We start from the raw sequence: 27,765 nt of genomic DNA on the forward strand, positions 1-27,765 counted from the left end.
TTTTTTTTTTTTTTTTTTTTCCCTTTTTGCTCCGCTGTGGCCTAAAGCCGGCGCGCCGCGATGGCTCCGGCCGTTGACCGGGAGGGTTACTGGGGCCCTCCGACCTCCACCTTGGAGTGGTGCGAGGAGAATTACGCCGTCTCCTACCACATCGCCGAGTTCTGTGAGTGGAGCCGGGCTTCCCCTCCTTCCCCCCTTCCTTCGTGCTCCTCCGCGGGTGTTGTGAGGGCCCCCCAACCGCACACGCTGTGCCCGAGGGCAGGGGGATTCCCCTTCCTTCGTGATCCTAAGGGAAGCAAATGGTGTGGGGTGGGGAATAGGCTTACTCCTCCGCCAGCCCGGTGGGTGAGAATGGGTCCTTTCCCCCAAATCCCTGAGGTGTTTGCTTGTCCCTTTCCCCCCCCCCCCCGATCCCTGCCTGAAGGAAGGCCGTTTCTCCAGTGTATCATCTTGTGGTCCCTTCTGCCCAGACTCTGCCCTTTTGGCTGTGCCCAAGCAGCAAAAAGGTGCCTGAAGGTTGTGAAGGGTTTGAAGGGTTTTGCCATTGCATTAAAGGTGTTCTTGCAGCAGTGCGTGGATAACCAAAGAAGGAAGCCTTCCCAGAGCGCTACAGGTCCACAGCCAGCAGTGGGTATCCTCATACAGAGCTGGCATCTTCAGCTGCCTGATCTTGGGTTGCCCAGTTGCTCGAGGTGCTTTATAGCAGCTGGGCCTCACCTGTTGGCATAGCTATGAGGAGCAGCAAGAGGACAGGTCACTGTGTGGACCTCAAAACTCTATTCTTCAGCAGCAGTCAGGAATTTAAATGTATTCCAGTGTATTTCGGAGGGAAGGCGTTTGAACTATGCAGTCATCCAACAGGCTTGTTGGGTTCAGAGAGTTTGAGATGCTGTATGCTGTGGTAGGGAGTAAAGAATCAAGTCCTGTCTCTAATGTGTTGTTGAAAAATTACGTATTTTTGTGTTCTGTGGCTTCAAATGATGTAGAAATTTTGTATGGCCACCTGACAGATGCCCTGTCCTACAAAGGCTTTCATGTCCATTTGATGAGAGTGCTTTTGAAGTCTTAAAACTGTAGGAAAGTAGTTCGAAAACTGAACAGGCTCTTCTACCCTGAAATGCTTGGAGTGGGAAGCCTGAGAGGGCCTTTTGCATAGCTGGGATGCTTCAGCAGCACTTTGGAAGAGTGTGGCATGCAGGAGAGTGAAGGTTCTGGGTGTACCTCCAGGGTTGTGACTGGGTGACAAACACTGACATGGGTGGAGGACCAAAAGAAATAGTTGTTATTTATTGTTGAGGTTTTCAGAGTGTGGGAATGGGAAAGAGTGAATAACATGAGCACAGATGGCATAGAAACTGAGAGGAATAGGGATGTTGGGGTGTAGATTTATGGCTGAAAAGAGGCTGCTAAGAGAGGGCTTAATACTCTAAAGTGGGACAAACGTAGGAGTTCTTAAATAGAGTGACAGTTTTGCAGAGTATGTATTTTTGTGTTTTCCTCTTGGCAGAAATTGGTTTGAGAGATAATCTGCATGGGGAAGAGGAAGTTGGTACTTCACCATGTGAAAGTAGATTTGGCTAGCATGTAAATTTTGAAGTAACCCCTGCACTGTTGGGTGTGTGAACTGATAGTTTTCATCTGCTTCTAGATTAGACAAAGAAGATGAGATTAAAGGTGTGTGTTCAGGGGCAAAAGTAAAAAGGGATTAATTACAGAAGGTTTGATCTCTCCTTATGGTTTTAGTGTTGGAGACCGCAGTTTGTTGGTCAGTTGTGCTGAAACAACTGCATATAAAAGCTGTGCTGTAAGCTACAGCACTTAAATGGACCAAGCTCAGCAAGAAAAGCAATTAAACAAAAACTCAAATTCAGAGAGCAAAGAAACCAGAAAGTACAAAAATATTTTTCTTGCGTCTCTCCCCGTTCTCACTGTGGTAATTTGTGATGTTGCAGTTTATTATATTTAAAGCTCTGTTACTTCGTCTTACCTTACTGAATAGTGAAAATCACTTTTGGACTTCTGGCTGACGTGGTACCACTCAGTTAAGCTGGTGGTGTATTTAAAATATTTTCATTAAACATTTATTGTAATTAATTCGTAAGAAATCATTGAAGACCCAAAGTTGAAGGATACTGATGGGTCCAAATCAAATATTATGTTTTCTTCAGGTTTCTGAAGTGTGCAAAGAGCCAAACTGAAAGCTTGTTTGGCAAATTAATTCCTAGTGCCATTTAGCAATTTATTTTTATACACTAATTTTAGTAGAAATTGCTACCAGTTGTGTTCCAGAAGCAGTTCTTTGCTATTCACTTCTTAAAGAAACAGCAAGCAATGGCAGTTCATCAGCTGTACCTGTTCAGAGGTGTGAAGGTAATGTGGTGCAGAGTGTTGTTTGTTGTTTTGTTTTGTTTATTTAGCATGTCAAGTTTGCAGTGCCTTCGTATGCCCCAAATACAAGGACTTGCATTCAAAGACTCGTGCTTTAACTAAGGAAAATTGTTTTTTTCGTGCCTTTCAGTTTGCATCTAGCCAGTTTTCCTTCCTTGTGTAGGTGGATGACTAACTAAATAATATTAAACTGATTGAAATGGAGAAGTAGATGAAGATAATTACTTTACCAGCCTGTGTTTGATGCTGAAATGACTCTCGCATCCCTCACTGATGCATCTATTGTGTGGTGTAGAAATTCAGTCAGTGTTCCTTGGAGTTTTGGATTAATTCTCATGAGCTAGAGGGCAAGCAGTACAGGTGCATTTCTTTAGAACTAATCCTTTCTACCTCCCAGTGTGTGTATGCTGAATTATCTGGGCTTTTGTGTACCAACAGAAGCGAAATAAGACCACCGCCATCACCACCCTCCCACCCAAACAAACAGAACAAGGTCAAATGTAAGTCGTGTTGTTACAGTTTATTCCTTGTTTCCACAGGGGTGATGATTCAGGTGAGTTTAAGCCATATAGCATTCAGTTCTTGGGCTCTGTTTTGATTGGAACACTTGTATGATAAGTACTGTGACCTTGCATCCATACTCTGGGAAGCACGTGTCTTGTAGGCTTTGAAAAGTGGATATAACTGATCTTCGTAATTTCTGTGCTGTGGTTCCAAAGGGTTTATGATTCTCTGTCAGAAGAAGAATCTGTTGTTGGTACCAACTCAGTGTTTGGTTTCAGTTCTGATCAAACTTCAGTGGTGTTTCTGTGTGGAATAAGGCCTTGTGCTGTTGTCTGTGAGTAATGCACATGGCCTACAACAGAACTGCTTTCAGGTGGAGTAAACTCATGCACAGACCGTGGCAAGCATCTTGAAAGCAGCTTCAGGTTTCCAAGGAACTGTTGTCAGATTGTTTCTTTCTTGGCCTCTGATCCTGTGTCGCTATGTTCTGCCACCTTCATTTAAGAAAATACGCTTTTATTACCTTTTGTTTTCATTGAATGCTTGTTTACCGTATTTCTTGAGCTGTTCTTTCCTTATAGAACCAATATTTGGGGAGGTTGGAGGTGAGGGGGGCAGAGGAGACATTGTTTTGGTCTGCTTACGATTCAGGTCAGGCAGGGCTGGGCTCTGAGCACCTGATCGAGCTGTAGGTGTCCCTGTTCGTGGCAAAGGACCAGATGGCCTCAAAGGTCCCTTCCAAATCAACTCTGTGATTAGAGCCACTTCTGCTAGTGTTTCTGAAATCCTTCCTATTTTTCATCTAGATGAGAGGTAGAGGTGAGTTGGCTGTTACCTGTGTTGTTAGATACAAGAGATTTCGTTCACATAGATACTACTATCAGAGAATTCTCTGTTGGAAACTAACACAAAAATACCTGTGCTTTCTTTGAGCAAGCCTTAAAAAAAAAAAAATTGAGCTGTCAACAAATACACCTGTATCTGTATTTTGCATGGGAGTCATTACTTTGGAACCTATCAGTTTGCTTAATGTACTTCAAGTTGGGAAAACATCTTGGATGTTGGATTTTGACTGCTATGTATATACTCTCACCTGTTCCTCTCGAACATCCTGCTTTATTTTGCTTCCTTTGCCAGAGGCTGAAAAGCTTGATATTGCTGTGTGAGTGAAAATAAAGAAAGAAATGAAGTGAAATAAAGCCAAACTGTCTGGCTTCAAGAGCTCTGTCCTTTCTATCATGAAGTGGCAGGTGAAGGAAGAATCATGAGGATTAATTGGGTGTGATCAGCCCAGCTGCCTGGCTGCAGCTGAATTATTTAAAGGCATCATGAAAGCAATGATTTCTAAAGTGCTGTGTAAAAAGAAGACAGTGTCACAGCCCTGCAGCCTTCAAGACTGAAAGGGATTTGGACGTGCAGCTTTAATGACCTGATTGCAGGAAGCCGCATCACACATTTCCTCTTTAAACTTATCAGGTTCCTTCAGGGAGCTCCCTCAACTTAGGGGGCGGGAGAGATGAAAAGGTAAGGGAAAATTAAACTAATTGATGGTGGCTGTAATGTCAGGTGGAGTTTACAGAGCAGTGTGGAGCTGCGGGATGCTTTTCAGCACGAACACTTCTCACTTGGTTTTTCATGCTGTGGACAAAAGGAAGTTGATAGAAGGGTCTCTTTATTCGAAGAGGGATATTGCAGAAGGAAGCTCGTTAGGCAGACAGCTGTCTCTGCTTGCAAGTAACTTTTGGTCAGTGGCAAATACTGCTGTGTTATTTTTATTTCTCTTCCTAGTTTGTATATGGTTATGCTACAGCTGGAAGATAATCTTGTAGCCTTGCTCTGATTTATAATTTTTCCTTTTCTGTGTGTGGGTCTCTGATCCTTGATGCTCCTCTACCTGTCGTCTCATGATAGCTTAACTTTTACAGCTTTCATTAAAAGGCATGGTAAAAAGCTTCAGGAAAATCCAGGCTTGCCCAGTGAACTTGTTCTCTTCTATCCCTCACCTTGTGGATGTGCTTAAAACTCGTGTGTGTTGTATAGCTAGTAAATGACAATAAAAGCCTTAAATACGGTTTAACAAAGCATTTAATTACTCTATAATTAGTGCTTCGCATTCGGTACTTGTACAGCTGGCATTTGGACATCTGCCACTCCACATGGTAACAGAGCAGTGGCATTTGTACAGTTCAGTTCTGCTACATGCAGGCTGAAGCAGAGAAACTTATGAACTGCATGGTATGAATCTGCAGAGTATGTATTATTAGCTAAGCATGGGAAGGTTAATGTAAAATGAATTATGGTAAAGGAACACTGCTGAGTTCTGAATGCCTGTAAATGAGCCTTTAGTGACAGCTGTCCCAGCTGAAAAACAAAAACGTCTTCAGTCTGTTTGGAGTTTGTCTTTTATTTTTGAAACTGCTGTTTCTGTAATGCGTTTTCCATATTTGCTGGAGCCTTCTGTAGAACAGTGGGGAAGATGTTTTCTAAACAAAAGAATAATATTAATCACTGCAAAAATGTTCAGAGGAACTCGGTGTTGTTTGCAAGCCCAGGAGTTAAGTGGTATATGGTCATTTTGTCCTGCAGTGCCTGCAAGCACTATTTGGCCATTCTCTCACTTTCTCAGTGGCATAAAGAGGGTCACAGGAAGGTTCACAGATCGTGAGAGGTTAAAAAATGCAAAAAGAGTTTTTAGTTCAAAGTACATATCAAATAATAACGCGTAAAATGCTGGGAGTGAGTCCAGCTGCAAACAGTTCTCGAGTCAAAGCTACCTACCTTTGGCTTTGAGTTTTCTATCGGTGCAACTCTTCATGCCTGCCTCATTAATTACAGCCATTTTTCAGTCCATTAGCAGAGAAGAAAAGCTGCTGCATGAATTGGAGGCGCTTGACTGTTTTGGTAGTTTTGGAAGCATTACAAGGAAGTCAGGAAAGTGTCAGGTAAAAAGAAATTTCTAGACAATATTAGAGCTCAGAAAACAGAAGCACTGGTTTTGCACTGATCTTTTTTACCACTGACAGATCTGAGTATCTCAGTATCCCAGACAGGCAAGCTCTGGGTAGGGTTGCAGTGATTTTACGGGCAGCATTTAGGTTTGACAATTTGGGCACAGATCTTTTTGTGCATCTGAAAAACTGAGTGTAAATACTCAGGTTTCTTGTGCTAGCTCACACAGGTCATAAAATTATCATTAAGGTTGGCCAAGACCTCTGAGATCATCTGGACCAACGGTCAATCCATCACCACCATGCCTGCTAAACCATGTCCCTCAGTGCTGTAAAGTATCTTGACCAGGCTTATTTATTTCTTTAAAGGGAACCAGTGTGTCTGCAGCCTGGGAGGTAGCAGCTCTCATTCATTCATTTCTGGTGGCAGAGAGGCACCCTTGGTGCTCTGCCCCCCCCAACCATCTGATGCTTCTCTCCATTTCTTGACCTTTCCAACTGGTGACTCAACCTGCCTTCTACACTGCACATCTTTCCTGAGGGAAATTCCAAAAATTATTTTCCAAATTGAGATTAATGTCCAGCAGCAATTTTGCTTTCCAGCTGTGTCCTGGGGCGTTAGTTTATTGTATCATTTTTTTTATTGTCATTGGTTTTGCTGGGGAGATGTTATTCCTTGGTTCGATTTGTTTTCAGAATGTAGTGTCCTTGGAGTGACCTAGCAGTGATACAGGCATCTCTTAAAGGATCTCCAGCTGGCTGTGTGAGCAAGAAGTTATTTTCCCTTGCAGCCTGGTCCAAGCAACACTGTGCTATTGATTCTCTTTAACCAGAGGAGCTGGTGAAGATGAACCACCACAAGTTCTTGTCAGCTGGGCAACTTTCAGGCTTTCAGTTTGAGATCTGACTTTTGGGTTTGAGGAGAAGACAAGGTTTGCTCTGCTTTAGGCAGGAAAGTAGACAAGCGGAATTAGAGAAAGACAATGCTGAGGGTGAGCTGGACATCTGCCTCTACCTGCAGGTTTGCACCAGGTGTGGGTATCTGGGACACAATGTGTAATTTACACCAACCCTTCTTTCCTCTCAATATCTTCCTTCACATTTGCTTCCCTGTGACTTGGGGTGTATGGCAGTGGATGTCTGTGCATGACTTGTGTGGTTTCCAGCTAGTAGGATTTCAGTATATCAACCTTATGGTCATAAAGCATGACCTTGGAAGCTCTCTTACTTATACAGTGCCTTAATGAGCTCATTATTTGCAGTGAAAGCTCAAGATACTACTGCCCTGTAGGCTGGATTTTCAGTAATTGCTAATTGCAATTGGATAGGGGCCTTCATTTGGACAAGATCCAGCATCCAGAAATCAGATCAAGTATTAGACCAAAAGGAGAATAGTAGTGGAAGGAGACTGTAGTGCTGTTGTAAGATAGTTAAGCATTAATAATAGCCTGGAGCACTGATGATCCTGGGACAAAGTAATTCTGTCCACTGTCATTTCTTCATCACGTATTTCCATGCTCCCAAGTCAGAGCCATTTGTCTGTTTGGACCACGGTTTGCCTCCCAGCTGGAAAGCATGCTGCTCCCATCCCCTCTAATGGGTCTTTTGACCTTACCATGAGGAAGCACAGGGATCCTTGAAGAATTACTTGCATATCTTCTTTGTGAAATACTATCTGCAGACCTGGCTTTGCTCTGAAGCAGTTTCCAGCATTGCTGTGCTGTTAAGGACAGCCAGGTCTATGCTGGCTCTGGACTGCAGCGGGCCAGGGCACATTCCTCCCATAGGGCACAGTTCTTTTCAGGTTCTTGTTGATTTATAAATAAAGATTTATATATGTCAAAGTTGCTCTGGGCGATATTTTGCTCATGAGTAAAAAAACAATGTCTTTTTTCCTCCCCCCCCCCCCCCCAAGTTGTTTTTACAGCTGTGGAAATGAATAGAAGGGGAGAGCAGTCTGGAGAAGCAAAAGGTTTTTCTACCAACTTTTGATTTGGTAACAGAAGCTTAGAAAGAGAGCAAAAGCAAGGTGCTTGTGTTCATGGCCTACTGTTACCTGCAGGTCAGGCTTCTGCAAATGGCTCTCCATAAAGCTGCAGCTAGCTGCATAATGTGGGAGATCATAACTTTCTTCAGAAGCAGCAGAGTGAAAACCAGGTGAGAACTGCTGGTTTATATTGCTTGTGGCTCTTTGGAAATGGTGACTGTTGGCTCTAAGAAGAATCAGCTCATTTGGATTGCGTAGATGCTTTGGGAAGTAGCAGAGAAGTGTGGCAGGGCAGTGAAATCATCCAGCAGATGTTGTTTTCCTTCACTTAACCAAGCTGCTATGGCTTTGTGGTCTGTGATATCACAGTTGTTTTTCACTCAGGCATTTGGGACTTGATGGCTGTTAATTCTTTTAAGGCCCAAGTTTATCTTCCTGTGATACTGTCTTCCATACGATGTCCAATGGGAGCACAACACTCAAATGCTAAAATTGAGTCCATCATACTTAAATTTGCCTGTATTTTTTCCTCTTTTCTGTTGCAGGCTGTAGAGAAATGTTTCCTTTTCCTAAACATATCCCGTTGTGAGGTCTTCTATTCTTTTTGTTGTTTTGTCCTTGAACTCTCCCACAGTGATTTCCATATGTCTTTTGTGTTAATTTATATTTTCTTCCATTTTTACTGTACTTCTACATTTGTCTCAGAGCTGTCCTCTAAAAGTTTCCTCTGTCAGTCTTTGAGCCAGCAGTTGTGCTGGGAACTTGGTTCATTTTGTGTTCAGTTTGCTTATCTTTGCACAGTAGATCTTCTTCCTGCCCAAATGTCTTCCAGCTAACATATGAATTGTTTCTTTGCAGCTACTGTATTAAACAAAGACGGTGTGCAAAGCTTTAATCTTCAATGCACTGCATTCTCTCTTCCCATATTTGGTTTAGATTGTGAGATTGTTGAATTTAGACTTCAAACTTACTGTCTTTATGGAGAAGAATCTTCATTTTCACATAGATAGAATCATAGAATGGCCAGGATTGGAAGGGACCTCAGGAATCATGAATCTCCAACCCCCTGCCACTTGCAGGGCCACCAACCTCCACATTTCATAGCAGCCCAGGCTGCCCAGGGCCCCATCCAGCCTGGCATTGAACACCTCCAGGGATGGGGCATCCACAGCCTCTCTGGGCAGCTGTTCCAGCACCTCACCACTCTCACAGTAAAGAACTTAATAAATAGCTTTTGCCAACATTTGTGGGCTAATAGGCAACTACTTTAATTTTTCCAGTGAGAACATGCAAGTTGCGTTGAAATGACAAGTAAAAGGAGTTACAAATAGCAGACCAGGAGAAGACACAGCCTTCAAATGTTGGGTTAGTGAATGAGGTACAGAAGTCCTTGCAGGAGATTGTCACCTGAATTACAAACTGTTAGAAAGACTTTAAAGGTGACATACTTAGAAGAAAAAAACCTAAAAGAAGTAAAGTTGGATGTTTAGAAGTGAGTAAGAGTAATAAGAGTCAGTCATTTCAGAGGTCAGATGGTTGCTGGTTTTTTCATTATTTTCTTTATCTCATACAGAATCACAGAATTGTAGGGGTTGGAAGGGACCTCCAGAGATCATTGAGTCCAACCCCCCTGCCAAAGCAGGTTCCCTACAGCAGGTTTGGATGTTGTATTGAGGGGCATCGTTTAGTGAGTACTATTGGTGATAGGTGGATGGTTGGACTGGATGATCTTGAATGTCTTTTCCAACCGTGATTATTCTGTGATTCTGTGATCATTTTGTTGGCAGCCATACGGTTCTTAAGGTGGTGCTGCAAGAAAAAATGGCAGTTAATTCTGGATGGAGGTTTCTGTTGGTTTGCTGATGAGAGAGAAAAAGTCATCAAGTGGTATTGTGGTGGCTGATGTGTGTCTGATTCAGGCTGTGTTTGCTACTGGTTCATCATCTCAGTGTGCTCTGTTTTACATTTATCACACCCCATCCTCCCTTTCATTTTCTTATCATCCATGTGAGATGAATCATCAGTAGGAGAGACTTGTAGCTTTATCATTCTGGACACCCATGAGAAATCCATAATGAAAGTCAGGAAGGCAGGAAAGCAAGAGGGTTTGGATTTTGATGAAAGCTTTCTAAAGTTAGTGCTGCAGGTATCTTGAAAAAAGCACTGATTCATGTTATTCTCTGCTGCTCACCTTTCAGAGATGCTGAGCTCTCATGCTTCACTGCACAGTGCCTGGGAAGGAGGTGCCAAAGCCTCTGAGTCCATTCCCATAGGATACTGTGCCTCAAGGCACGGCATCTGGAGTAAGGGTAGAGGATGCTGAGCTGGATGTACTCTGCTAACTCAATGTCAGCTGCCAGAAGCTGTGCTTCTGTGCTCATAGAGTCTCAGGCTTAGAGGAGTTGGTGCAGGCACTGAGCATGAAGCCAGTACACCGATCCCAGTGTAGGAGAGGAAAGGTGAACAAGAAGGAGTTAAGTATGATGAAAATCAAATTGAATGGATGATCTCTGTAACAAACATCATCATAATCACTTCAGTTTTAACATTGGCTCGAGAGTAAGCGTGCCTTTCTTGGTAGCTTCTTGGCAGTCTGACATCAGTTTGTCTTAAAATAACATTTCAAATAGGTTTTATTTTGTTTCCAGTAAAGGCTGTAGTGGCAGCAAATCTGCCCTTCAGCAATGAGCTTATCACATGTAATATTCAAACTTTACATCATCTCAGCCTAATCTCTTTACACTTTGATTGCATTTTCCAGATGTAGGTACTTGCTTTCAGTGTGCTTTCTAGATTGATATTGCAAATGATGTGTCTGTGTTAACTGTTTTAACTTCAGATTTACCTGCAAAATCCTTCCAGGTATACTTCCAACTGATTGGTCTGCTTGTGTCTTAGGTGTGCATTTATCAGGGAAATAATGCTTTCTTTTCCTATATTCCAGAAAAACAATGTTCAAAGATGGCATATCAGCTACTGGTAATGAAAATGAAGTCTAGTTAGTTGTGGATGCCTTGGATTGGAAATAAAGTACAGTGGTAAGGAGGTGTTCACTGTCTTGTTTGTTCAGACTTCTTGCAGACTCAAGAAAATGGTCAAGGATATATTCTGGCATTTCTGTTTCGTTCTCAAATACTGTTACATTTAGTATAATACTCTCCTCTGGACCCCAAAAATATTTATTGATGCTTCAGAATACCTTGTATTGTAGGCGTGCTTGGATGTGATAGGCATGGTTAAAGCCATAGGAAGATAATTATCAAAACTGGCCTTCAGTAGTGAGGAACTACAGAGAAAGGAGGACAGTCCAAGCCCACAGCAGCCCTGCTGAGTATCTCCCTTCTATCCCTGGAAAAAGTGCCCTTGAAGTGACAGAAGGACCACCTCTGCTCTGGAATCCTGAAGTAAGATATCATGTTGATGTCCTGGGCAGATGCTCTTTCCACAGCTGGTTTCATCCCATACATAGGAGATGCTGAGAACATCCCCTGTCCTTCGTGCTCTCAACTCACACCCTCAGAAGAACCACACATCCACGTGTGGGGCTGTCATGTGCTTTTCCTTCATTTTGTTATCTTCTTTAAGAGTTCCAGTAGGAGGAGAACTCCATTATGCTAAATGCTGTAAGAACTGGTAACTAAAGAACTACAGTTCTTGCTCTTGCATACTTTGAAACTATAATTAGAAGAGGTGATGTGGGTAAGTCAGTTATTGTGCTAGGTAAGGGTAGTAGAGTGGCTGGGCATACTCTCTTTAACCTGTCTTCCCCTCGCAGGGGTATTAAGGATAAATACACAGAAGACTGGGGTGGTTCAGACACAGCAGTAATAGAAACTAAATAGGTAATGAGTATTTTTTTTGCTTTTGAGAGGGAAAAGCAAAAGCTGCTTAGTCCAACAATGGATGTTTCACCATCTAAGTTGAAATCTGCATTATTTTACATGGTTGTGCAGCTATCAGTTTCTAATGAAGAAATGTATGGAGTTATTTTAAAATTTGCTTTCACGCATTTATTTTATTTTTAGAGCAACATAAGGAATAAGATCAGTGCTGGAACAGTCTCCTGTTAGGTTCTGATTTTTTAGTGTTTTTATTACACAGTAGCAAAGCGATTTTCATAGAGGTGAGAGTCAGGAAAAGGATAACTTAATTGTAACCCAGAGCAATTCAGAAGCTGTAAGGAGACATACCAAGGAGAGGGCTGTGCATTAGAAAATACCCGTACAGTGTGGGTGTTCAAACTGAGCTTGCTCACGCCAGCTCTGTTAGTCAGCAGCACTGAGAGCTTTCTCTTCTAATTACCTTCTACACGTTGGTTGTTTTGAAGAACACAAACGTGTCATGCAATACTGTAATCGGAGTAGAAGCATCTACAGAAATATTGGCTGAGTGGGTACACTGAATGCCAAGGGATGAGTTCTGCTGCTGGGATATGAGATGCATAAAGCTGTAAGTCAGCACTTCTTGCTTGATGCAGCATGTTGGAACTGCTCATAAAAGCACTGGAGATAAAAATCAAATTGCGTTGTTAATAATTAATCTATTTTTTTTTTTTTTCCTTGAAATTACCTCATTACCCCTCCCTGATCCACTGAATCGCTGGAGTGGTTTACCTGTGCAGTTTTGTTTGAAGGATACCAGTGTATATTTAAGGATCCAGCGAACTGAAGACCCAGCAAGGCAGCAGCAGCCAAGAGAGGTCAAAGCACAGGTCTGGGATGCTGACTTCAAGCACAAAACCTCCTAGCTGGCCACCTGTTTTCCTTTGTAGTACTCCTGGTTGCTCTTACCTGAGCCCCTTCTCACTTGTCCCTCTCAGATTTTCCCATAGTATTACACTAAGGTACGTTTCTTATTTGCCTAAACCTATGCATAGCTGGATTAATACAGTATTCCTTTCCAATCTGCTTAATCTATCACAGTTTCCTGTGGTGTTCTACCGACCTTTAAATGTTAAAATTCTTACTATTTATAATAGCCTGGTCTTTAGGTTTCTAAATTCAAAAAACAAACAAACAAAAAAAAAGGAACAGCTTAGGGAGATCAGTCCCTGTAATAACCCATTAGATTGTATTGCATCTGGACCAATTCTCGTGGTTCTTGAGTAAGTTTTCATACGCAGCTTATACAGTTCAGTAGTCACATTGCTATTTGTTTCCTTCAGTGTTTTTCCCATGTTGTTATTTGGACTGTGATGACTAATGTAAGTTGCAGCTGAATTGCCACAAGTAGTAGCTTCAGTTAATGTCCATGTAAAGGACATCAAGACTTCCTTAGCATATGCAAAGGAGACCTGAATTGCAAGAGGTAGGAATCAGTCATTTAAAAAGTACCTTCTCCTTTTCTTTAAGGTCAGGATTGGTCTGGTGCTCCAGCCTGGAGTCACTGGGTTGTGCTTCTCTGAATAACAGGAAGCTGACATCGATCTTTCATGCACATTAGCAAGTAGGGAGCTCAGTAATCACCTACTGGCAGAATTCCCGTCAGGATGACTCGCTTTTCTCCCCTCAAGGTCCTTCTGAAATATCAAACGGAGACAGGAGTTTTCATTTCCTGATGCTCTGGAGTGCAGTTATTGTGGACTTTGAAGTGGAAGATATTAAAAATGGCTGGTGGAAGTTGAAATCTAATTGCTAGACGGCCCTCCTAGTGCTAACTTAAGTGAAAGCAGTTCCAGATTGAAGGTAGTAGCCAAACCAGCTGATCCTGTGTAGTTGGGTTTTCTCAGCAATTATGAAATGCTGGATTTTGGAAAGTCAGTGATGCAAACATCTTCTGGGCTCTGAGTTAGTTATTATTCACTGACAATATACAGCATGTACTGTATGGAAGCTTACTGGATTTTCTTCAAATTAATTCCTTTGCTGATTGCTTACGATGCCGTGGTAGGTGAGCTGTGAAGCACTTCTGTCTTAGCAAGGACTCCCATATTGGGTTTGACTGAGATTCTGGTAAGGAGATATTCTAGAATCCTCCGTTGTGTTTAAGTCGTTAGGCTGCCTACTTCTCCAGTTTGGAATTCAGATTTCAACACCTTTTTGTCATTTTTTGTCTCATCTCACCTGCTGCAGCTGGGTCTACTCTTCTTATGCCATTCTTACACTGTTGATCTCTGAGTTTCTTTGGTTTCCCATCTCTAGAAATCCTTCCATGAAGAGAATCCATCCTTTCATAAGGAGAGGATATTTCCATGGTAGGTGGTTGTGCCCTCAGATAAAGAGCCACGCTTTGCACCAGAGCTGCTTGAGATGCTTCCGAGAACAAAAACTGTGAGATAGAAATTGTATCTGAAAGCAGCTAAAAGGATGATTCAAGTTCTGAATATATCATGAGGCCATCTGACAGGCTTTGGTTTTTTTAAAGTTATCTTTGTTTTTTTATCCGTTAATGGGAAAAAAGGAGCAGCTATGTGATCCAGGTGCTGCTCTAAAATTGTGCTGTGCAGCGTGACGTGCACACAATGGAATAGATCATTTTCGCCTCAAAATCTTGTTTGTTTTCTAATCACACAAGACACATTGACTTTACAGGAGCTAGGTGTGTATATTTGAGAACGCAGGAGCTACTTCCCTTTCTTGTGTTTCACAGTGAGCTGCTGTTGATTTTAAGGGTAGGTTGAAAGCCTGTAATGAATATCATGATTCTTAGAAGCTTTTAATAGCTAGCTGACATCTTAAGCTGGAAAAAAATCATGTTGTTCTTCGCTATCTGAAGGTAATGGTTATTTTTGTTGTTGGTTTGAGTCTTGCAGAAACCATACTGAATTCAAAAGTCTTCCTTTGAGTGTGAGACAGCCAGATGGAGAGCAGAAAGGCAAACGTCTTAACATTTGAAAAGGTCCTTACAGTTGGTAAACCTTAACTTATTCTATGTACAAACACAGGAGAAAGGATCTCTTAACACTGTAAACCGTGTTAGGTCACCTTGCCAAAAGCAGAAAATGATAATTTTGGCTTCTTTTTAAATACCACTTCTCTTCCTGCAATGAAAACATTCCTATTTTCTCTCTTTGTGCTATGTTCCTGCATCCTGCAAAGTATTTTTTCTGACCGTGCTTGACGTATTTGCAACTTCACATGGTTTATCCTTGTAACTTCTCATCCACGTTTATTGTAGAAATAACTTTCTAACATAGAAGTGACTGCATCTTGGGGAAAACTGAAAGCTTATGAAAGTAGGGTCCTTCAGGTTTGTGTACCTTAGCTATACCAAACCCTTCAGATAAGAGTATATTGCGCCCATGTTTGCCTGTAAATGCTATTTCCTCTTGAAGTTTTGTTTGTAACTTTGGTGTAAACCACTAACCATGTAATTTCAGTCTCTGTACAGATCTTCATGCATTTATGATACCATAAGTATATTTTTAACGGTCCAAAGATGACTGTACATGCATAGGGGGAAAAAAAAGACCAGTCAGTTTTGCTGCTCTGTTTGTATAATAGAGTGCAGCTGTGGTGAAACACAAGTAGAGCTGTCCTTCCTGGAGACAAAGGCTTGTTGAAGTGATGATCTGATTTTGTTTTGGTACAGTATGGTGTTCTCCCAAGGAATAAAATCATCCTCTGAAACAACGCTTTGTTATAACAGTCTTGAAAACACTTAAGAAATTTGGCAAGGTTTGTCATCCAGTCTGCCAGTTAACATGGTTAGAAGTTAAACTTCTATTATACTTGGTACCAGGTCAAATCTTCATGGTTGTAGGCCACCATATTGCATCACTCCAGTGTTGGAGCTGACTGAGCTTCACCCTAGAGCAGCAGACAGCCTGTTACTATTGGGAAGTAACTCATAAATGATTCCTCCTCATTTGGAAGATATTTTCTACCTGCTAGGATGCATTTATTTAAGCTTAGTTTATTATCTATTTATTCATTTGTCACTCTTATCCTTTATTTCACATAGCTCCCTTTTATCCATGGCATCTCCCATGCTGTGTTTGTGGAGCCTGGTTTTATGTGTATATTTACAGTATAACTTTCCCATTTCCAACTTCAGTATCTGTTTCCTTTAAAACTTGTTTCAGTCAGTCCTTTGTTAATTACCTTCCGAGCAATGGGGCTGCAATTACTTGTCATCTTTTTCTTTTTTGGGATTGTCTGCTAATTTCTGTGCATGTCCCACTGCCACTTTTGAGGGAATTAGTAAAAATCCTTTTTAATGAATGGGTGAGCTCTTCTATACGAGGATAATCCTGAAAAAAAGAACACGACTTTTATGAAATCCACACTCCTGGGGACACTATGTTGAATAACTGCCTTGTTTTGGTTCTTGAAATAAGTAATTTTGCCAGCAGCGTGCTATAGAACTCCACTGCTCCCCTGCTCCTATTCCCTTTATTTAAAAACAAAACAGCACAATTTTCAATAAGTGTTTCCCAAATAGGCTTGCTTAATCCATGCTGTAAACATTCTGAATAATATGGGCCAAAAACTGCCCACGAGGAGTGTCAGGAATTTACGGCTACATTAGGTCTGCAGCATTTCCTATCGCAGCAGGATGGTCTTAAAATTAAATGCTCATAAATTTTCAATAATTTAATGTGATTATAACTTTACAGGAAGTGTTGGAGCCTTTGTTTTCCTACGGAAGAATCTCTTTTCTGTCTTCCTGTATCCATTAGCAGTTTGTTATCCTACTGCAGATGGCTTTGAAGGTCACGTGCCTTCCCATCTATGGATAAACAATGTGGTATTTCTTTTATTCAGCACTTGCATATTTGAATGTTTGCCAGGTTTTTGACAATTTCATCATAAAGTGACCTTTAACAGTGATATTTACATCAATTCTAACGACATCTTTGTTAGATGGATCTATTTGACAGCTCCTTCGGAAAGCAGGAGTTTTGCTATCCAGTCTGTATAACCTTTGCTCTATTTTCTGAGGCTAGATGACATCTCTGCCTGATTTGTGGGTAATGGTGATGGTGATGTACCACATAGTGCTGCATTTTCAGCAGGTTTCTTCCAAACCTGGTCTCCTGTGTCACTGTAGGAACATGCTGATAGGTTAATGATTCCCCAGGGATATGAGGCATCCAAAAGGCCTGTTATATTGGTTCAAGCTAGTGTGTATTTGCAGAGCTGTTTTGATTTGTGGCCTCTCATTATCTTCATACGTTGTGCCTGTGGCTATTGAGATCTTTGGAAATCAGACTTTACATTTTGGCTATCTGCATTTAACTGATGGCATGTGGAATTTTGCAGCTTAATTTATGTGAGCAAGGTTCTGCCTTCTTTTCTGTCTGCTCTTGCCTAACTTGCATGTCATTTCATTCCCATTGCAAAACCTTTCTCCTTGAAACTTTGATTTGTGGTTGGGCTCAAAATCTGAATCCTCTCTGCTGAGAAATGTGCTATTTCCTTTTACTTCACTTGTACTTCTCACCGTTTCGTTGTGCATTTTCCAATGGCCAGGACAGTTTGAAAACATGTCTAAATGAGGATGGCTAAGTAGTCATAAGAAAGAAAAGAAGAGGGAAGGTTTCTTCATCTTCCCAGTGCTGGAAAGGCTGTCCTGCCCCCTGGTATGAGAGCTGGGCTCTGTGCTTGTTCATCCTGTCTCTGATCTCTGCAGCACATGTGTCATTCCTTTGTGTTGCATCCCAGCTTCAGCAGGAGGGATGGAGAGCAGCAACGTCTTGCTGAAGCTCCAGCTTTTGATAAGCTTTGACAGTTGCCTCTCATGCTGATCGTTAGTGGCTTCTAACTTTTTTGCTATTCTTATTTTCCTCTTGCTCTTAACCCTTTGCTGTTCCTTTTCGAACCTTCTTGCAATCTTTGATCATGTTGTGATTTGTGATGTAGTGATTGCACACAAATAGTAGAGATTGAACTGGTTAATTTAGGAATGAGTCACTCAGTGACCTTAAGGATCAGATGGGAGCGTAATGGGGAGAACTGTGAGGGCAGAAGAGAAAACAGACAGCTCGTAGAATACCTGGCTTTATCTCCTGAAGGACTTGGGTTTGAATTCATGTTCCATGCAATCAAGGAACCCTATCATCATCTAAGCCAACCTCTTCAGCTAATTTAGTATTCTCTTACTATGGAAAGTGGCAGCAGAGTGAAAACAGTCTTCAAATGGTGAACTGTGCTGCGCCAGAATTTAACTGTGTGTGTTATGTTTAAGCAGAAGACAGTTTCAAAAAGATGCAGCTTCCTGGGTGATACTGTTGAAGCAGCTTTGTATATTGAAAGTGTGTAGTATCCAATGCTAAATCCCTGCTTTTGCTTCTGTCCTACAGGGAACACAGTGAGTAACCTGATTTTCATTCTACCTCCAATCTATGGTGCGATTCGGACCTATAAAGATGGCCTTGAAAAGCGGTATTTAGCTGCATATTTATGTCTTACAGGTATGTGTAAATGTTAATTTGTGCTTCTGGCTGCCTTTATAAGAAAAGAACAGTGAACAATATCCAAATATTAATAAACCAAGTCGTGGAATCCAAATACTGTGTGTGAAACTATAACAGCTCAACCACATTGAGGTTTATGTTTACAGGAAAATACTGTTTAGAATCATAGAGTCATAGAATTGCTAAGGTTGGAAAAGACCTTAAAGATCATCGAGTCCAACCGCAACCAAGAGCATGAAATTAGGGTGTATTAAATAACTGTGAGGTTTTCATGCGGAAAGCCTCTCTTGTGGTGCTATTTTCAAAAGCTTAATGGCATATTAGTGTGCTTTTTGTTCTTTTTAAATAGTATTTGTATTCCATAGAAACAGGCAAGATTTTAGAGGAATTGAAAGAGCATTCTTTCACGAGTTGGAATTGGCTTTCAATTCTTGTTTGGCCCCAACAACCTAACTGCTGTTGTATTTGGGAAGTTCTGCAGGGACGGAAGAGAAAATAAGAGACCTTGGTGTATCAGTGGACTTCACTGCAGTCTGTTTCTTCCTGTAATAACAAAATACAGAAAATAAACGTATTCCTTTAAGTTTTCAGTTATGTAGCTACTAATCGCATTCCTTCTGAGAAAAGATGTTAAGACCATTCAGACTTGGCAGTAGGGTCTCTAGAAGTGGATTTCACAAATCTGTTTGCTGTAGCTCCCTTCTCTGGGGAGGCTGACTTTCCCACTCTTCTCAGTGCTAAGACACTTGTTTATTGTAAATGTTACATTTAAAACTGGCATGCATATGTATTTAGATAAACATTGTCAGAAAGCAGACAACCATATGCTAAGTGTATTTGTGATGCCAGTGAAGCTGTTACATGCACAAGGTACAACTCAGGGTTTTTCAGCTACTTGGAGACCTAGTTCAGCTTTGCTAATACGTGTGAAATATAGGCAGCCGTGGAAGCTCCTGATAACTTTCCAAATAGCCATATGGAGGTGTTCTGGAGTTTTGAGTAAAAATTGAGTGATTTTTTTTTTTTTTTTTGTCTCAGTTTAAAATACTTTGGTGGAAGGAGCTTCTGAAGGCCAGAGAGAAAACGAAAATGTGTGTAAGCATTTGAATCCTAGAATGACTTGGTTTGAAAGGGACCTTAGTGATCATTGAGTTTCAGCCACTGCCATGGTCTGGTTGCCCCCACCAGCTCAGGCTGCCCAGGGTTTCATCCAGCCTGGCCTTGAGCATCTTCAGGGATGGGGCCCCCACATCTCTCTGGGCAGCAGTGCCAGGGCCTTACCGCACTCCGAGTAAAGAATTTTTTCCTACCATCTAATCTAAATCTCCCCCATTTTACTTTAAAACCATTCCTCCTTGTCCCATTGGTATCAGACCCTTGTCCCATTGGTAGCAGTCAAGATGAGTCAAAGAAGTCAATTTCCTCCCTGTTTATAAGCTCCCTTCATGTACTGGAAGGCCACACTGAAATCTCCTCAAAGTCTTGTCTTCTCTAGGCTGAACAAGCCTAATTCCTTCAGCCTTTCTTCATAGGAGAGGTGCTTCAGCCCTCTGAGCACCTTCATGGCCCTGCTCTGGACCCGCTCCTAACAGCTCTGCATCCTCCTTGTGCTAGATGCCCCAGACCTGGATGCAGTACTCCAGATGGGGCCTCACAAGGGCAGAGAGGGACAATCCCCTCCCTCACCCTGCTGCTACCCCTCAGTTGATGCAGCCCAGGATACTGATGGCCTTCTTGGCTGCAGGCACACACTGCTGGCTCATATGCAGCTTTTCCTCTACCAACACCCTTAAGTCCTTCTCCACAGGGCTGCTCTCAGTGAGTTCTTTTCCCAGTCCATGCACATACCTGAGATTGCCTGGACCCAAGTGCAGCACCGTGCACTTAGCTTTGCTAAACCCTATTTGAATCCCACAGGTCCACATTTCAAGCCTGTCCAGGTCTCCCTGGGGGGCTTCCCTTCCTTCAGCTTTGCTAAAGTTGACTCTTCCTTTGTTTTTGAATCAAAGTATTCCTGACAGATTAGTTCCTTCTAAAAGATTCCTTCTAAACTGAAAAATGGTCAAACTGCATTGAGTCTCACTATTTGCTATGTATTGTAGCTGCTTCATGATGGACAAATTGTGCCATTGTTTGACCAGAACATCAGCATGTCACACCAAGACTGCTAGAGGGATTTCCAGCTCTGAACTGGCATTTATCATATACCAGTTAATGTGGTAAAAGAGTCTGTCTTCGTTCATAATAAACACCATAGACTTCCATTTTCTTGCTGTTTCTGGTGTTCATGAAGGGGAACTCAGCCTGCATACTTGGCAGCATTGCTGCAGGGCAGTCCTGACTTCCAGCTGGGCTCATCTGTGACTGGGGAGAAGTCTTTGAATGCTGTCTGCAGTGATAATGCTTGCATGACTCGACTTTCATTTCTTATGTTAGAACCTCACATTACAGGTCATTGTGTGTGACCCAGTATGTTTCTCTTCTGTTTTGTCTCCATTTCACTATTCATAATGCTGGGCTGTTTTGCAGCAGTTGGGAGATGTGAAAGAACGTAGACAGCTTTATCATTTCTTGGTGGAAAAACAAGAGCAGAATGGTGTGGAATCACAAGCCTCTTAACATCTGTTCTACTACAGAAGAAAAAAAGCAGCAAATGAGAAGAGAAGCAGAATTTTAAATGCAGTTGAAACGTGCCAGGAACATTGGCATTCTATCTCCGCATGTGACTGAATGAAAAACATACTGACACAGAGAGAGTAGGTGTACAGAAATGTCTTTGTGTTAGAAAGTGCCAGAGAGCACTTTTCCTGAAAATGGTTTTATTTATGAACAGATTTCATTCTGTCACTAATTTATCACAAATATAGACTTAATCCATAAAGGAGCGTTGAATGTAACACAGAAGTGCTGGTTTCACTTGAGGCATTATGCTTCATTGAAAACACCACCAGTTAGGAGCTCTGCTGTCAATGGGTTGTTTTGTCAAAGTAGAAAGTCTTTCACAGTTCTGCTCTGAAGATATGGGGGTGGGAAGGGGGCACTTCAGTTAGTTATGTTGAATCATTACTGATATTTTACAAGAAGCTAATAGACAGCTGTCAAAGCGGACGTTGCAATGAAATCTGTTAGCATTTGAGAATGTAAGTGTTGTTTCTAGACGTTATTTTGATCCAGATCAGCTGCTCCTTTTGGATGCTTCCAGACATTCAGCTGATTGTCAGGTCCTTTGTTTCACCACGCTGTGTTCAGTGCTTTACTTTATACCCTATAATTTCTGCTGCTGACATCTATTTCCTCTTTGAACCCAGTGCACGTTGAATTAGGGGAGGACTGTTCGTTTCACATACGTGCTAAGATCCCAACTTGGCTCGACAAGAATGGGGATTTCTGAATAACTATTTAAATAAATTCCTTGTTCATACTGGTGCCAAAACTGGGTTGCACTTTACAACAAGTGTTTTGAGATGCAGCACACTGTTCTCAGCCTTTGTTTCTGCTGCGCTTCAGCTCGAAGGGCATATTTTCAATGAACTCAATAGAAAAAGGATAAGATTTTTAGTGAGAACTATTTATCAGTCAGTCTAAAGTTACTAAGATTATTCTTAAGCAATCGCTTTAGCATTTTGCTTCTCATCAAGCAGGTAGAAGAGATCAGAGTGTCATTACCTCGAAGCAGTTGGTTTTGGGTGGCTCATTTTGATGCTGTGGTATTTTATTGGGTTTTACCACATGACATTTCCTCTTCTTATGGGGAAATGTGATTTCCAAATGTTTTATGTTCTAGACGGGTCTTGATTTAAATATATATATTTCTGTCTCCCCTGAAACTCTGTATCTGCAATAAGAGTTGTTAGAAGCCCTTCACCCCAAATTAATTCCCTTATTTTTAATCTAAGAGCCACAGAGATGCTGCAGAGGCTGTGTTTGTGAATCAGATGTGCTTGGGAATGTTCCTGCATGCTGAAGCCAAGCAATGTGGAACGGTCCCCCTGTTTATCTCAGCCTCCAAAAGAGGGAGACTGCATACAAATATCCTATTGGGCACAAGCTTGGGGCTCTTCTGGCTGCTGGACTGTGCTGGCAACTGCTGGGGAAAAGTGCTAGTTGGAACAGGCCAGGCTCATGCCACAGACTGTTCTAACCATTCTCTAGCACAGACACTTGCATTATGGTGTCTGGGAACTGGCCCAGCTGTGCTGGAGTTCACTGGTAGAGCTGTACAGTGGGAGTAGGCAAGGTCACTCTTGTCTGAGGCGGAGGAGGGAAACCAGTACTGAGTGTAGAAAACAAAACAACTCCATAAAAATAACTGATTTAATTCTGCTTTTTCATCTTTCATTCTTTGACTGTTTGTGGTACGCTGTAGTTGGCCAGCTGAATTGCTCTTATAATGATGTTGTCTTTAGTGGAAGCTTTGATACCAAGTAAATATGTAAATACCTAAATAAAGGTTAGCAACTAGAGCTAAATTTCATCCCACCCTTTACAGTGTTCTTTATTTTAATTCAAATTCGTGCCACATCTAGGTGATCCTAATATATTGCTTTTTCTGTAGATGCTTTAGGTTTATGATTAAAGAATAATTCTTAATGCTGATGGATAGTCTTATATCAACACAAATTGCCACTGCTTATGTGGCAGATCTAATTTTTCCTCAAACTATTGAAAAATTCATAGAGTCATAGAATGTTCTGGGTTGAAAAAGACCACAATGATCATCTAGTTTCAACCCCCTGCTATGTGCAGGGTCGTCAGCCACCAGACCAGGCTGCCCAGAGCCACATCCAACCTGGCCTTGAATGAACAAGAAACGGTGTGATCACTACACAGACACAGCAGTGTTTTGATAACTGTTTCTAGAAATTAATTATAGTCCTGGGATTAATGACTTGCAACAGTATTACCTGTGGCATTTGATGATACTGAATAGGAAAGATAATCTCGAAATAACTGCTTCTAATCGTGTTCCAGGAGGAAGGGGAGGAGTGTGTTTAGTAACAAGCTGTTGAGATTTATAGCCTCAATAACATTTAAAAAATGACAACAAACACAAACAAAAAAGAAACCTAATAACATATTTTGTTAATTTAAAATGAGTAGCAATTTGTTATGCAATGGTTTTGTTCATACTCAAAAATAATAGTTACAATGGATTTTTTAATTTTTAATGGATTGTATCATGAAGATACTGAAATCAGCATGACAGCCACAGTAATGGGTGGCACTGTTTTAATTACGATCTCAATGTGCTTTTTCTGCAGAGTGATTAATAGTTATAATCTATTCTGTATATGCAGAAATACAGCTGTGAGAATTTCTCATTAAAATCCCATGAAGTGGTTGCCTATTGTTCAGAAAGAGTTCTCAAAAGCCAAGCAATGCAATCAGAAGTCCATTGTAAGTTACAGGGTGTGTATATATGGACTTGAAGAGTTTGGCAGTGTAGCTCTGTTACAGTTCTGTGTTTCAGTACAGCTTTGGTATTTCATTTTGTTGAGTACATATAATCACAATTCCAGGATAAAAGCATCTAAAGAAACATCTCCAGACGTGTCTATCAACTGCCTTGGGAAAACTGTATAAAAAGTGCTGTTTGTGTATGCCTCAGTGAAGCCAAGCTGGTGGGTGCAGAAAAGAAGGTTATATTCTTGCAGCAAAGGCTGCACAGCAGCACTACCCAGTGTGCAAAATAGTTGGCTTTCTCTGAGGATGAGGTAAAGCTTCATTTCTTGAAGGAAGGCAGGACATCACATTAATGTAGTTACTCTTCCAAAATAAAAATGAGCTGGTGCTTAATGAGGGTATTTAATTATTCACATTCCAAAGCAGCGAATGACAGATTAAATACTCTACTGGCTTTGCTCTAAATAATGAAATCTAACTTACAAGAAACATTGTCCTTGTTTAACTGCTAAGAACTTGGTATGAGCAAAGCATACGTCTCATAAATTAAATTCTGAATTTACTTGTGAAATCAAAGTATTTCAAATAAATAAAATGGATCATCTAGAAGGATTAGCTTGCAGGAAGGAAGCTAGGAGATGGTGCTCACATTTCACAGAATGAATGAATACTGATGGATTCTGTTTGTGTACTTTGAATTTCTGATTCTGAGTTCTAGTAGCAGTTGTGCCTCCGTAACTGGCCAAAAACTACTTGTAAAATTTACCTTTAAACTAGATGATAAGCAGAAATATTGCTGACTTTCAGGATAACCACATTAGAATGATGCTTTGCATTATAAGATTGACAAAGTTAAGTCTTAATGTTCTAAAAAGAAAGCTGCAGTAATGCTGTTCCATTCATTCTGGGTTCCCTTCACTCCTGATCTCAAGTGAAATCACACTGGATAGCAGGAGACAGGGAAACCTCCCTCCCTCCACAAAGAAAAAAGATTGACAATATAAAGTGGGCAGCCATGGAAAACTGAGTTGTCCCCAAGACAGGATGCTCATGGCTTTTTTTTTCAGTAAGTTTTGCATGTTTAAGTTAATGCACCCAAAATGTTTTCAGCGTAGACTTGTATTCTAACCATGGCTTTGGTGTTTTCAGCTGTGGGATTGGGATCTTGGTGCTTCCACATGACCCTGAAGTATGAAATGCAAGTAAGTATTGATAAGTCACTGTGACTCATTGTGTTTCTCACTATGTAGTCATACTGCCATTTCTTGACAAGATGAAACTTCTGTAACAGGAGTTAATGTACCTCAGATACTATCGTATGTGGGTCTTACTCCACGTGATGCTTTACACTAATAGATGTACATACTCCTAAAATAAGAGCTCTAATCGACTGCTTACTTTGTAGAAGACACTTTGTTTGGAAATTATACTATCTTCTTACTCACTGGTACTTTAAAATTCCTGTAGCTGTGTTTTAATAGCAAGCAATATAGACTACTGTTATTCACTGTATCATCTTTTTTAGCTTAATGTCTTCTATTATATTTTCTATTGATCTAGATGTACTTGTAGCACAAATACTGCAGTCAGTGTCTGCTGAGAAACAATAGTAGAGTCTCATTCTCAAGCAGAAAGTATTCAGCAATCAGGCACTGGGCATAAGGATTTGTCCTGGTATTACTCATTTTCTAAAGGGACATAGAGAGCTTTGTCCTGTTTTAGGTCTGAGAGAACAAAGGAAATTTGTCTTTATATCAAAGAATGAAATGAAATTCAGTTCAAAATTAAGAAACCTGTGCTCTATGCTTGGAATCTGTGTTTACACAGATTCTATGTTGGTAGTCTGAACTTGAATCGTAGTCTACCAAAACAAAAGTGTGTGTCCTTTCAGACCATGTGAATGTTCTGTCTGGCCTCCAGATGCCATCCCTCAAGAGTGCAGGTCTCTTGGATCCCATACTGTCTCTGCCAGCCTTGAGAGGGTGTAGTGGAGACCCTGAGCATCTGAGATAGCCTGTGCCTTGGCAACTGGATCAAGTCTTGAATCATAATGGGACCTGAGACTGTGTAGATAGACACCAAAAATCAGATGTCTTGAATTTGAACCAAATTACAGTCTGTAGTGATGCTTGCCTCCGTGATGCTCACTTTCAATTTTGTAGCATGTGCTGGAGATAAGTCACAGTGGAGCATTCTGTTGCCACCATACAAATATTTGCTGTTCTTTTTTTTTGGCATGGAAAAAGTTTCTTTCTGGATCCATCACCCCACCCCCTCCCAACTAATAGCTAATACAAGTTAATCCCATCTCAGTGGGAAAACTTAAACCTTTTCATCTCTCTTCCCTCAGCTGCTTGTTTCTAACCAGACTTTCAGATCCCCTTTCATAGAATCATATATCCCACGTTTGAAGGGATCCATAAGGATCATCAAGTCCAACTCCTGGCTCCACATAGCTCCGCCCAAAAATCAGAACATATGCCTTGGGGGCTTTGCCTAAATACTTCTTGAACTCTGGCAAGCTCAGTGTGATGATCACTGCCTTGGGGAGGCTGTTCCTGTGGCCTGTGACCCTCTCAATGAAGAACCTTTTCCTCATATCCAACCTGAACCCCAGTAGCAGTTTCATGATGTTCCCTTGGGCTCTCTTTCTTGCAGGTGAGCAAGGCCACGCAAAAATGATCCAGGCTTAAAAAAAAACTGGGTAGTTGTTTTTGTTTTTGTTTTTGTTTTTAAATCCATGTGACTTTGCTGGTTATCATGTAGCTCTGGTGTTGCATCAGAACAAGGAAGTGTCCTACAGACCATGGTGTATAAAGGGCAAACAGAGGCAGAGTAGAGGGGAGCAGCAATGGCTTGCATCATTTTTCCCACTGGAATAAAAGGCTTTATGTGAGATAAAGTACACTTATTATTTTGGCAGCCAAGCTAAATCTGCAAGTGGCCCATAATATTCTGCTTACTAAGCGATGAATCACCATAAAAGAAACATTTCAACTAGTAAATAGTCTTTTCTTGTTCAATTTCTCTCTTGTTATGATTCAAAGTCAGCACTTGACAGCTGTTTGAAGAGAATTTCTTGACATTTGTTTCAATCTTAATACTGTAAGTGGTCAATTCACATGCTTTAATTAAGGGAAATGTGAAAGCTTTGCTTTCAAAAGCAGTTCCTGAGAGGTTTTTTTTCTGAAGCAACCACTTTTTGATTTTTATTTGCTCAACCATGGTTTGCGGGATCCAAAATACTTCTTTAACCAGCTGAATCAGCTCACAAAGTTCCATTCTATACATGTTCCTTCAGTGCTCAGGTATCTTGTCACAGCATTTTGGGAAGGATGAATTTCTTTTGAGACAGAAGCCATTGTCTTCTGCAGGCAAATCTTAAGTAGGATCTTTTGAGAGTCTCTTTGCTGTTATTGTTTTGTCCCTGAAAAGCAGCCAGCATATGAACTTTGGAGTACACACAGCTGTCCAAATGCGCAAGTATTTTCTGAATTGTATTTCTCATTCTTTTTACCCTCTTTTTATGAGACCTTGAATCACTCATGCTCTTAACGAGCTATGAATGTATTAATCCTGCAGAAAATTCTTTTCAGGCTTGGTGAAAGAATCACTGAACTTGTAATTAACAGTAACTACTATTATCAACTAGAATTTAGCTATTGCTTCTTTCTTTTTCTCCCTAAGACATCGCAACAATGATGAACTCATCTGGTGGCAAAGTTGGCTTCATCTGCCCACTGTTCCTGATGCTTTCTTTGTGCTACTTACTGCAATCCCTGGCCCTATAATTCAGGGATTAAAACCTTTTTCCTGCAGTCTCAGCTGTGTGCTGGGTCACCTATTGGAAGTGACTTCCCATGGGTCAGACAAACATGGCTGCTGGCTCGAGAGGCACCGGTGGTACATTCGAGGAAGAGCAAGACTTGCCCTTTCAGTGACTTAGATCTGTTGAGCTGTATTGTGAAATATTTCCTGAAGTTCCTGTGACCAAACCCAAGGAAAGCTTTATAGTTCATGCCTTGGAGAATTCATCTTCAGTAAAGAACTAGCTCACTTTTTCCAATATAAATATTCAGTACTAAAAGAAGCTTTTTGCCTTTGCAATTCAACCAGTGCTCCCAAATGGAGGAGAATCACATTGGCCATACAGAAAAACAAGATTGTGAACTAGCTAA

General features: G+C 41.2%; 1 protein-coding gene across 3 annotated transcripts in view; it reads left to right on the forward strand.

Moving 5' to 3' along the window:
• The first annotated feature begins 6 nt into the window (after positions 1-6).
• ACER3 (alkaline ceramidase 3) overlaps positions 7-27,765 on the forward strand; it is a 55,505-nt gene continuing 27,746 nt past the window's right edge. The window contains exons 1-3 of one of the 3 annotated variants that reach the window (XM_042862481.1): positions 7-163; positions 18,071-18,181; positions 24,737-24,789. In XM_042862481.1, coding sequence (XP_042718415.1) covers positions 61-163; positions 18,071-18,181; positions 24,737-24,789 — 267 coding nt within the window. In that variant the 5' untranslated portion in view covers positions 7-60. Of the gene's footprint in view, positions 164-18,070; positions 18,182-19,232; positions 19,276-24,736; positions 24,790-27,765 lie in introns of those variants that run through there. The other 2 variants (XM_042862483.1, XM_042862482.1) reach the window with 2 other exon arrangements.

The sequence above is a fragment of the Lagopus leucura genome, unplaced genomic scaffold (assembly GCF_019238085.1).
Source record: "Lagopus leucura isolate 7727_CA_CO unplaced genomic scaffold, USGS_WTPT01 Super-Scaffold_702, whole genome shotgun sequence".
Classification (NCBI taxonomy): Eukaryota; Metazoa; Chordata; class Aves; order Galliformes; family Phasianidae; genus Lagopus; species Lagopus leucura.